Source organism: Triticum aestivum, chromosome 3A, assembly GCF_018294505.1.
Source record: "Triticum aestivum cultivar Chinese Spring chromosome 3A, IWGSC CS RefSeq v2.1, whole genome shotgun sequence".
NCBI lineage: Eukaryota > Viridiplantae > Streptophyta > Magnoliopsida > Poales > Poaceae > Triticum > Triticum aestivum.
Window position 1 is genome coordinate 13798143 of NC_057800.1, and position 12274 is coordinate 13810416.

The window sequence follows — 12274 nt, forward strand, 5'->3', positions numbered from 1 at the left end:
GTTGTAGAGCGGCGAGGAGACTTTGGCAGACCCCGTAGGTGTTGACGGCAGCAGGCAGAATTCCAGTCGTAGCGGCATGGAGAGGGTCAAACTTACGTACTCTCGTGGTCGCCTGGACGCTCCTGTTCGAGCCGCTCCGCCGGCGACCGAACGCTTCAAGAAGCATCCTCGAGCTTAGTTGACTCGCACCGTCTTGAACGGAGAAACGACGCAAGGCAATGACAGAGAGAGGTCGTGCCCATGCGGGCCTTGCGAGTAGTGGACCTCCAGCCTGCCGCGGACGGAGGCAGCTTCCGGAGTGATGGCGGCGTGATTATTCCTACGGAGAGCCGCAGCTGCAACTCCAGCAAGCCACAGTGAAGACGTGCCGGGGACGACCGGTCGCAGCAGACGCCTACTCGGCTACATAACATGCGGCCGCTCCGTCGTCGTGCCTTCCCAGCTCTTGGAAGGATGAATCATGCACTTGATACAAACGGAAGAAGAGAAACAAACCCCGCAGATCACCTGGAAAATCAAGAGGAGGAGGGCCTATTTGTAATGCGCAGATAGCTAGAAGAAGGAAACAGAAACAAACACGACTAAGCCAGCAGCGACGAACTAAGCGGTTCAGCGGCAACCAGATGGAACGAATTAATGAGCGACCATGGAACCAACGTATGAGACACCAAAGAAGACCCGATGCGATAACATGCATGGAACGTGGATGTATAACATGGCAAGAACGACAGCAATAGTGGGGCAAGATGGCAGGCTCTCGAATCGACGGTAAAAGCAGCAGCTACGGGACACACCAGTTACATCTGGACAAGGCGGTCAAAGCGGCATTGCTGGTTGGAGGAGTACGAACGGGGACACGTGCGCCGACCGAAAACGATTGGAAGCCCAGGGAAGCACCGAACTACAGAGAGGATGCGAAATGAACCAGCCCTGCGGGCCCAAGTACAACTTAAAACGCTAGCCGACCCAAACCAACCTGCGCACACGTTCAAAAATTTTCAAACAAAAAACTGAACACACCACTCATTTCTACACAGCCAGGTACCAAAAAATTAGCACGCGCCACATCCAAAATTCACCATGGGTGATTTTCATCAAGTGTATCAATATTAGAGCGAAAACCCTGCCGGATATAGGGGCTTGGGTATTAACAGCATAGTCTGGAATATACGACAACAAAGACTAACACATTATGCATGGAGTACTGTAACTCTCAAAACATCAAACATGACTGCGAAACAGTGCAAGGTTCCAATTCGAAAATTTAGGCGCGCAACAAGCAAATTCAAGTAACCGTGCTTCCAGATATCAGCAGCAGACTACCATTGTGTATGAAGCTCCCAGACTTGGAAGGAGGACGGCAAAAATCTCAGCATGCAGGCAGAGCACGGCGCATTTCATGCCAGGCAGCTTCAGCGCCTCCAGCCGGTGGACGAGTTGGATGAGGAATTTGCAGAGGTCCTAGATCCAGGACGCCAGCGTTCAGTAGATGCAGCTGGAGCAGCAGCGTCCGGCTGGCGGGCAGCAGGGGGCGCTTCTTGGCGTGCGGCAGGAGGAGCCTCCTGGCGGAAGGGACGCGCATCACGTGCAGGTGGAGCTTCTTGGCGGATGGGACGAGCATCGCGCACAGGAGGAGCATCCTGGCGGAGGGCAGGGCGAGGACGATCATCCCGGACCCACCGGTCTGGTTCAGCTGCCGCAGTCGGCCTCTGACTGCTACTATCACCCTCACGTTTCCACTTCGGGACATACTTGCTAGGAGCAGCACCAGTTGCGGCAGCTGCGGCAGCTGGGGCTGCCGCTGCTGGTTCACGGGCTGGCGGTGCGACAGCAGCAGCAGCTGGTGCATCAGCTGTGCGCACGGGCTCTGCTCCTCTTAGGAGAGCCTCCCTTCTCTGCTTCTCCCTCTCTTCCAACTCCCTCTCCCTCTGCAGCTGCTTGGCTGCGATTGCGTCAAGCTTGAGCTTCCTCTCAGCTTCCTCCTTCTTTCTCCTCTCTTCCTCTGCAAACCAAAGAGATGATTTCATTATTGCCAGCAACGATTGATCAGCTACAATGTGTTTGCCTTGCTTCCAAATGACACAAACAACATGGAATGGTAACAAAGCAACAGCTGGTAAGATTTATGTTTTCAGCTATCCACCGTCCAAGTATGAGAAATAAATACTGCACTGCAGTCAATCATCTAAGATAATGACAATTCAAACAAGTTTGAACAGTTGAGTAGAGCCAGAATAGACTAAAATTAAGAAATGTACGGTGATGGTAGATTTGGTCTAACATCATATAAGGCTAGCAAGAAGAATAATTAAGTTGCAAACTTCCAGTTCCCAATGATGATAATAATAAAGCTCTAGTACTATGCTCAGCGAGTAGAACAAATAGTAAAGCTAGTACAGTAATCCACTTGCCTTCACGCTTTCTAGCCTCCTGTTCCTCACGCTCCCTTTGGATCCGCTGTTCCTCCATGTTCAGAAAATACATCAATTTGCGTACAGTCTCCCTTTCACGCTTTCTTGAAGATAGCAACTGATTAATCCTTTCTTCCCTCTCTTTCCTTAGGCTACTAAACTCAGATTCACGGCGTTGGACAATTCTTTCCTGGAAAGTATTCTGAAACAGAAAAGGGAAAATTGGTAAAGGTATGATAGACAACAAGCCAAAGTTTTGGAAAGATTAACAAGATGGAAGGTAGTCTTCTTTGAAGGAAAAAAGTACATGCTGACAAAAGCCTATAAGTTGACAATACCCTTAAGAGGCAAAACTTGAAATATCATATGCTGAAAACCAAATTTGAATCTATCTATTCTGGGGTTAATCAGTATCAGCAGCAGACAGGCCAGCAAATGATATCATCCAAACAAAACAAAAACAATTCAGGGTAGAAACTGTAATCACTGAAACAACTCTACTCAGCATCCCTCGGTGGACAAATAGACTCTACAACTAAAAGTTTGGAATGCTGATTAAGAATAAAAACATGACAGAATCAGCGCGGCTGAATGCAGCCGCAAGAAGGACACATACCTTATGCTCCAACAATCTAGAAAGCCTATTTTTCTCCTGCAAGTCACCCGCATGGTGTTGCTTGCTGAGCTCAATCTCTCTCTGCCAAGTAGAAAAACATAATAAATGTGAGCATGAGAACTATCAGAATGTACATCTTGTAAACAACAAAATAACAGTGAAGACAAACCAGCTGCTCTTGCTCATGAAGGATCTTTTCTTCCTCGAGGCGTTTCTGGAAGGCCTCCTCGATTAATGGTGCTTCCTCCTGCCGTTTTGCCCTCTCCAAGTGATCCATTGTCTTTGCAAGCTTCGCCAGTTTTTTTTCCATCTCCTGACGCTCCTTCACCTGTTGATTCAACACCACCTCCATGGCGTGTTGTTTTGTCATATCCTGCCATGTGAGCATTCAATTTATTAGAACGCCATACACCAAAACTACAATTGTACATGCATGTATCTATGCGTTACAAACTATAAGTGATAAAAACTTAAGCAGTGTGCAGAAACAAATGATCCTGCACTTTAACTACACCACCTGTCATCATCTGCAGCTGACTATCAACCTTTTTTAGGGCACAGAAACAAAAAGTAAAACAACTAATTGAGCTGACAGTACAGAAATATGACCTTTATCAAAATTTTACTCCCTCCGTCCCATAATATAGTGCATCCAGATTTTAGCGCTAAACAGAATTAAGTTACATTCCAAGGAAGTAAGCAAACTATGAAAACATGGCCAGGTAGAATGGAGCTGTACAATTATTGGAAATCCGAAATATTATCTTACCCCCTCAATGTGAATTTTTTTCTTATTCTTCCCCCTTCCTGTTAAATCTTCTATCATTTTTGCTGCTTCCCTCGCCTCTTTTTCCTCTATTTCTTTACGGATCCTCTGCTGCTCCCTAAGTCTCTGTTCCTTCAAAAGCCTCTCCCTTTCTTCATCTGCAGATTTCTTCTGAATAGTCAATCTCTTTGTCTCCTCTATTTTTTCCTGGAAATACAAACGCATAAGCCATCAACAAAGACTCCATAAAACAACTAAGAGGTAGAATGAGCAAATAGAAAACCTTTTCCAATATTTGACGCTCATGGTCTTCTTTACGTTTTTCAATAATTGATTTCCTCGCAAGGAGTCTTCTATGTTCTTTCTCCACCACTCCAGCAAGACTGGTCAAGTTTTCACTAGGTTTGGATGGCTTTTGCACAGGTGGATGAATAAGACTCAATGCTTTGTTCAGGGAATCAGCGAGGACACTAAGGTGGCTACTAAGCACATCAGATTCTATGTCCTGCAAAGGTAAATATGTCAGATAACAATGAATATATGGGAAGATTGATGTTGCCCGATGATCTATTTATCTGTAGAGACAAGATGGAAACGGAAAATTAACTGCTGAGAATGTCGCCATATTCCAAATGTTTGTGACAAAATTTCATGGAACAATACACTCAATCAGTCACCACATGTTGATGCTAAAATAAACAAAGAAACAATCGAGCAGACTTTATATCATTGTTGTCAACAGACTGTAGCTTGACCTATCATTGTTGTGAGCAGACTGTAGCTGCACATATTTCTCATCAACAATCAAGCAAACTTTATATCATTGTCATGGACAAGTGTGCGTGGAACTTAGCTATCCACGTGAATAGAACCATGACTAGGTTTTGAGATCTTATGGGTTTCAACTCTAGCCTACCCCAAATTATTTGGGACTGAAAGGCTTTGTTGTTGTTGTAATATAATTGATAAAAATGAAACCATTCACTATGAATGGTAAGTTCCTAGAAAAGAAATGAAAGGCCAAGGGACAAGCCCCCTTGGCCAAGGAAATGAGTAGGTAAAACAAATAATGTAAAACCGCAAAGCAGACGATGAGGAAATTCAAATAAACAGCATCAGAAAAATAAAGCCTTCAATGAGGACATTGAGAAGTCTAAAGGTCAGAATCAAGCCACATACCATGTTGCCAAAATGAACAGCTCCTGCCAAATGGTTAACTTTCATAGCAACAAAATTGTGCTTGACAGCATCAACAGCGATCTTCTCCACGACATTGAACTCAAAGAATGGGATCATTCTAGATAGCATATCAATTTTCATGGACTGGAAAATACGAGATGCCTGAAATGATTAAAAAAGAGAGTTAAGAAACATGTTTACAGGTAGTAATGTTAAGGTGTGATAGAGTGAATACATATTCGCAAAAAAAATGACATGAATGCATATATTATCGCTAGTGGGACATAGCATAGGACCTGCTGCAGCACCCTCAGTGCAGTAAGCTTCTCCAATGCAGATTGGTACTGTGATAAACGGATTTCCGGAACTGACGATGCAGCGGAAAGCTTTCCTCCAATCGTAGAAATCTTGGATAGCAGAGGCTGCACTTTTGATGCTAGATCCAGAGGAAGGAACTCATGCTCCATAAGGTTGTATAAATCTTTTACTTCTTGGGAAGCACATGAAATCACACCTTTGGCAGCCTATTTTCATAGCAGTCAGAATGAGAGTTAGTGTGTATGCAAGACAAATTGCATGATGTAGACAGCCAGCTAGTAAAATATCACAAGCAATGCAAGTAATTCAATCATCACACAAACAGAACAGAACATCAGGGATGCATCAACAGATGTTCTGTTCTGCGTAGACTTGCAAATCTTCATATATTTCAGAGCTACCAAAGCTAACTAAAGCGATTGAAGAGATATTAGGTAATTAGAGGTGTGGGAGGTGTGATTAGAAGGAAAAATGACTCTCATGCCATGTAATACAAGATAAGTATGTACATCTTAGCAACGCTGCTTGACGAGACAGCGATGCTCACGATGTGGTTATGCATTATTCTGACTGGAAGGCAGAAAAAGCAATTCGCTAAGCGCCTACAATCAAGTGCAGGCATCAGAGGAGATTACTCTCATATATGAATGCTTTGTAACATGTACAAGCAACCGCATAATAGCAGATTGTGTTCAAGATGCCCATGTGCGGCCATGTCCATGTGATAAAAGAGATGTTAAACAGTTTGGCAGTATATAACATAAAAATAACAGCAACCAAAAAGGACCCAAGGCATACCAACTCAGAAAGAAGAGTTGCTCTTGAAACCTGAAAAGTGAACAGAAGATTTATCAGAAAACAAGTAAGTATATTATGGAAAATTATCTTAAACTTGGAGAACAGATGGAAGGCAAACCATTTCTCTATTCTCACGCTTGGAGTCGAGGGAGAAATTGACAAGGTTGGCCATACGCAAGCTACGGTCCTTCTCATTTTCAAGCTCAAGATGAGATGCACCATATTTATGGTCATATGGTGTAACAGAAAGTGCAGCAAGCAAAACAGAAGATGCTAGTAATTGCAGATCCTTCTGAGTTAAATTCTTGTTGTAGCTCTTCTGCAAGTTGAAAAGCTTCAGCCATGCATATGCATGATACAGGTGACTCTCAGATATCCAGAATATTTCAGTCAGCTTGGCATAATATACGACCAGGACAGATGGCTTTGGAGTTCTCTTAACCAAGCTCATCAAGCCATGGATATCCTCCACAGATCGGAAGGCTTCCTGCAAGAAAAAGGCTTGGTGAATTTTATTTCTTTTAGCTTTAAGATAAGATGAGTTGTGAAACAGACCTGCCATAGGGAAAGTTCTGTAGCAATTTTCAGTTGTTCAACCCTGGTATCAAGATACAGCTGACAGCTTTCGGGGGCAGTCAGATCAGGACGATCACGCTGGTCGCGATATTTGTTCAAATTTGCAAGATGGTTTCTAATGATCTCGCACAACCTACGGAACTCGGTGGATCTTTTATACTGCTTACAAAATTGAAAAGCCTTGTGCGCAGTCATCTGCATATTGAGAAGTCAATGGAAGATCAGCTGGTGAAAAGCATTTAGTAGACAATAATACAAAAGGTAAATAACAGTAGTTACATAATGCATTGGTAATGCTTTGTACAAAAGGAGCCAAATCGTTATTACTTCTTACAAATTAAGGAGAGTGCAAAAGAACCAGACAAGTTATCAAGTAAAAGAATAGTATGTTCATGGAACAAAGTCCATACTACAGGTTTCTTTTCATCAAAGGAAAGAAAAGGGTACCGATAGAGTGAATTGGTCAAGTATGTGCAGAAGGAATCAAATAGTTCATTTCATAAGATGTCCATGTAAAAGGACAGAACCAAAAAAATATAAGTACGTATTAAGTGACCACTAGGGTAATGGCAAGGCAGTAAAATAGCTTACAGCATATAGCGCTTCAAGCTTTGAATTATTTCTCAGTATCTCGAGCACTGTCCTGTATGTCTCCCACAGAAACTTGAACCATGGAGTGACAAACTCTCTGTCTGATCTGTCCTTGCCTTTTTCACCGCTCACATAACTGAGCATCAAGTCCTCCGGGCGCTTGTCAGCTTCAAGATCTTCGACATCCAGAGCATCTTCCAGTGCTTGTGCCTGATTCCTGGCTTCCTCAGCTTTCTCATTGGACAGCTGCATAAAGTGTTTTATGACCTCCTCCAGAGATGACACGTTGACTTGCTGGCAGACAATTCTGTACTGAATAAGGCCATCTTTGGCAAATCTGCCCTTCCTTAGATCTACACACAGCTCGACATACTTCATCATGATCTTCTCAAGAGGCTTTTGCCATGATCTGTATCTCTTTGATGTAATGAGATCATGCAGCGCCTGCAGCGCTGCCTGCTTTTGTCCAACATGTATCAACTCTGCAGTAAACCAAAGGTGGTAAACAGTGTGAAAATCATTTAGTAAAATATGAAAAAATTGCCCAAGATCTGCATATCAAGAGAAGCACTGTGACTACATTTTAGCGCGAGAAGTGTGTAATTCCCTTGAAACATCCTAATCAGTTCAGATAAAATGAAGCTTAAGGCACAAGTTCGCGGTTGCTGAACTGTGTTACGTTGTGCTTTATTTTATAATCAGTTGTGGAAACATATCCTTGAAACTAGTGATAAGTTGGTTAACCAAATACTAAAGTAGGCAAAAGCTGGTTGGAGGAACTGGATTATCATAATCAACCACAATGTCAAACGCAGCACAAGTCAACAGATATTGGGCTTTTGCATAGCTAAGTGGTCTTAGTGGAAAAGGGAATAAAAATGTACACAACAAAGAGAGCAACTTATCATACACTGAAATTCTCAGAAGCAGGTCAGGAACGTAGGCATAAGCACAAACGCCCAACCAGCCTATGAAATAAGCCAGAAGACCCAACCAAATTGCACATATAAATCCAGTACTTGTGACACAATCTAGCCTATGCAATATGGACTCGGTGAATCCAAATTAACTCAATTGTTTCAAATGTACCGCTCATGGATTCGTTATACATTTCGTGACCATGTGAGATTGATTGAACTAACAAATGGACCAGACAGTACAGCCCGTCGTCGCCCTAAGTTCCTGTGGGCATCACAGAGACACCACGGCAACAGAAATCGGAAACCACAGCAGATAAAATTGAGCGGCCGAACTGAGACAAGGTCCCGGTGACTCACCCTCCGCTCTCTTGAGCGCGTTCTCAGGCTTCGCGAAGGTCGCCATGGTCGGGGCGCGGGGTCTCCGGGGGCGATCTACTCCTGCATCCCAGCCACAAACAACAGAGGAAGCCGGATTAGCTCACGGATTCACGGCAAATCAACGGCGAAACATGCATCCAACGCCGGACTCCGACGAACGGCCGGTCCGATTGGGAAATCCCGGGAAAAAAATCGCCGAAAATGACGGAGGAGACACTATATCTGATGAGGTATGGAGGCAGGGGGCGGCGACGGCCGTCGGGGGTGGAGAGCGGGGGTACCTGTAGATCGCCGGAGACCGGGGGCGGAGGGCGGCGGAGACGGGGGCGCGGGAGAGGATCTGGAGGCGGAGGAGGGAGTGGATGTGGCGGCGGCGGGGAGGAGGTAGGGTTTATTAGGGTTGCGTGGGGTGCGAGCCGGGGTGATGAGGTGGAGAGAGGAAGAAGATGCGGGGGGGTGTTTGAGGAATTTTGTTCATGCCACGGCTCTCGGCGCCCGTTTCGCGGCCGTCCGATGGTGGGACGGGCGGCTGGGATCAGGTGGTGGCTCTCCCTGTCCCGTTCCAGAGGCTGTGCTGTCGCCAGCGGGACGGGGTAATTTGGCTGGAAGCAGGGGAGGTTTGACCAAAAGTCAGGGCCCAAGTTCGGTTTTTTTCTGAGTCCATGATCCGGCCTTTGTTCGAATGGGTCTATAGGACCAACAGCACGAATTTCAGCCCGGAAGCCCATTGTAACCCACGTAAAAAAAATGTGCGGCCTTATGAAATTTAAATCATAATGACGATTTCCCCTAAAAAAACACAAGTATGTTGTTTTTGCCTGCTAGTCTCGGGTTTGGTTCAGAATGATTGCTGGCTCAAAAAAATAAGATGACATGTTGCGCCTTTGGCGCAAAGACTAACTGAAGTGGATGATTCGGCCTTTGGCGCAAAGATTGATTGCGTCCATGATTCGGCGTTTGTTCGAATGGGTCCATGGGACCAGAAATGGATGCTTATCCTACCCAACAACACAAATTTTCCTTTTTCTTTAAACACCAATTTCAACCGGAAACCCATTGCAACCCATGTGCGTCCTAATGAAGTCTATAACATAATAATGATTTTCCACTAAAAAACACAATTACTATGTTTTTTATGCTTCAGAACCATTGTTGGCTCCAAAAAAGATATATGACCCGTTACGCCTTTGGCGCAAAGACCAATTGAAGCCAAGAATACAAGAAACTTATGAACAACATATTTTATGAATGATCCGCAAAGAGGCAAAAAAAGAATGTAACTAAGAACATAGACGAATTATTTGAAGGATGTTTTTATGTGAATTGTCAGGAAGTGATTATGTTTGTATTGCGTATTATTTGGCTTCTATTCGCTAACAACAGACAATGATGATCGTTGTACATGTCATTCTTTGGGTGATATAAAAGTCGTTGAGCTTGAGCAGGTGAACTGAAATTTTATTTTCATATTATAGTTGGGTAGATAGAAAACCCGACTGCCTCCTCCCTCGGCAAATAACCTAAATCATTAGAACCGGACACCCCTCCCCGAAACCACGTGAGCACAAGGAACCCAGGATAATTGACCAGACGATTGACGGATTAGGGAAGAGTGCGATCAGCGAGCACGTGCAGTGTACGTGTTAGCCAGCTTGGTCGCGGTGTCGAAAGGACGAGGAGACATGGTGAAATACGGCATCTAGGTAGCCGTAGCGGTCAAAGTTCGACAAACATCTCGAATCATGACGTCCGAGGAAAATACTCACCATTAGGTTGCTTCATCCTTACACTTAACGGTACCCAAACACTCTTACAAGAAGAGCAAGCAAGATTTTTGGCTCCATTAACGGAGAGTCTTATACAAACAGAGAGGTCTTTCACATTATCACACTTTATTATTGTATCTATCTTGCCTGGTTACTTTTATCTTTTTGCTTTGCTTGTATCTTTGCTTGCTTAGAAAAAATACCAAAAACGTCTTTAATTGCTGATCATGTTCTTGCTGCAAAACATGTCTACTACCGAGAATACAAAGTTTTATGATTTTACTAATACCAATAATAATGATTTTATTATTACTCCTATTGCTACTCCCGCCACTAGTCCAAAGTCATATGAATTAAACCTGCTATGTTAAATCTTGTTATGAAACAACAGTTTTCTGAAAATTATAATGAAGATGTTGCTGCTCGTCTTAATAATTTTGTTGAACTTTGTGATATGAAAATATAAAGATATAGACAATGATGATATTACAAAACTGAAATTATTTCCTTTCTCCATAAGAGATAGAGCTAATAAATGATTATTGTATTTGCCTACAAATAGCATTAGTCAAAAATGTAAAAACACCTTTATTGGAAAGTATTATCTTCCTGCAAAAATTATTTATTTGAGAAATCATACTATGAAGTTTAAACAACTTGATCAAAAACATGTTTGGTTGGTTGCTTGGTTCTGATTTTATATGTGTTGGCTTGCGCTTTAAATGTTTTGGTGGTGTTTTTTTCATTTGTATATCGAGTTGGGTTGTTGTTGGAGATGGTATTTGTTCTGATAATACAGTAGATTTGTCTATGCATGATTATCGTGTCCTTACACGTTTCGGTCCTGGTGTCAGTCGATGGTGGTTTGCTGCTATAACACTCACATGCAGGCCATTATACTCTTGCATAGCGTGGTTCCCTATTCCGCTCGCTCGCTTAGCTTTTTGCACCCCTCATTCCCCTTGTAACTCGGAAAAAAATCATCTATCATTTTATTCAAAATGTTCATCAAATCAAGAGATGTTCTTAGATTTTAAGATTGTTGCTAATTAAAAAAACATAAAATTGAAAAGATATCCATGACTTTAAAACTATTTAATGGCACACATGTTAAATGTTTGCGAACTTTAAAATATACATAACTTTTTAAAATATTGATGATTTTGGAAAAATAATTAAGAATTTTAAAAATATATTTTCCAAATGTTCACGATTTAAAATATGAAAAGAAAAACACGGAAAAATAAGAAACAGGAAAAGAGAAATAAAAATAAGAACAAAAAATGTATCAAGACCGGTAGAAAAAACACAAAAAGAACGAAAAAATACTAGAACCTTGCTAAAATCGACAAATGCATTATGGCTATGTAGATGTTTGTTACTCTTAACCAACAACACACACCTTCAAAGTGGAGCTTGTAGGGCATGTTTGGTTAACTAGCTCGCACCTGGCTCGTATCGGGGATGCAAAATCCAAGTCGTTTGATTTCCTGTGCGACCTCCTCAACCTGGACGACTCATGCAAAAAGAGGCCTCTCAGCCTGGGTGAGAGGAACGCAGGAATCAAGTGTTTCTTCGATGCAGCCTCACGCCTGTTGGCGCCAGGATGGTGAACACGCATCCGATGAGTGTGCTTTGCAGGAGCTTCATCGGATGGGGAAAGTGTACCTGTGCTAGCTAGGCACGACCGCCCGTTGTCGCAGCGGTGTCATGAAGCGTTGGTAAAGAGCTCGTGGGGATGACGCACGCATGGTGTCGGCTTGACCTGACATAGTTCAACAGCTCAGCCAGGATATAGTGTACAACCTACCAAACAACGCCTCACATTGGCCTGCCTCACAACATGCACACAACCAAACATACATCTCAAACTCATTTTGCATCAGCTAAGCCAGCCTAGACTCAACCAGGATGGTGGATACGATGCAGCGTGGGGCTATGCAAGGAACCAAACA

The 12274-nt window shown here is 43.3% G+C and overlaps 1 protein-coding gene across 1 annotated transcript; it reads right to left on the minus strand.

Moving 5' to 3' along the window:
- Positions 1-1067: 1067 nt before the first annotated feature.
- On the minus strand, positions 1068-9013 carry LOC123059857 (eukaryotic translation initiation factor 3 subunit A). Its single transcript, XM_044482384.1, has 14 exons — positions 8835-9013; positions 8533-8613; positions 7256-7737; positions 6644-6859; positions 6207-6575; positions 6089-6118; positions 5269-5496; positions 4973-5134; positions 4077-4298; positions 3797-4000; positions 3197-3400; positions 3028-3108; positions 2412-2613; positions 1068-2002 (listed from the first exon to the last, which is right to left on the minus strand). Exons 2-14 carry the CDS (start codon positions 8576-8578, stop codon positions 1413-1415), a joined length of 3036 nt encoding a protein of 1011 aa, XP_044338319.1. The 5' UTR covers positions 8579-8613; positions 8835-9013; the 3' UTR covers positions 1068-1412.
- Between the last annotated feature and the right edge of the window lie 3261 nt (positions 9014-12274).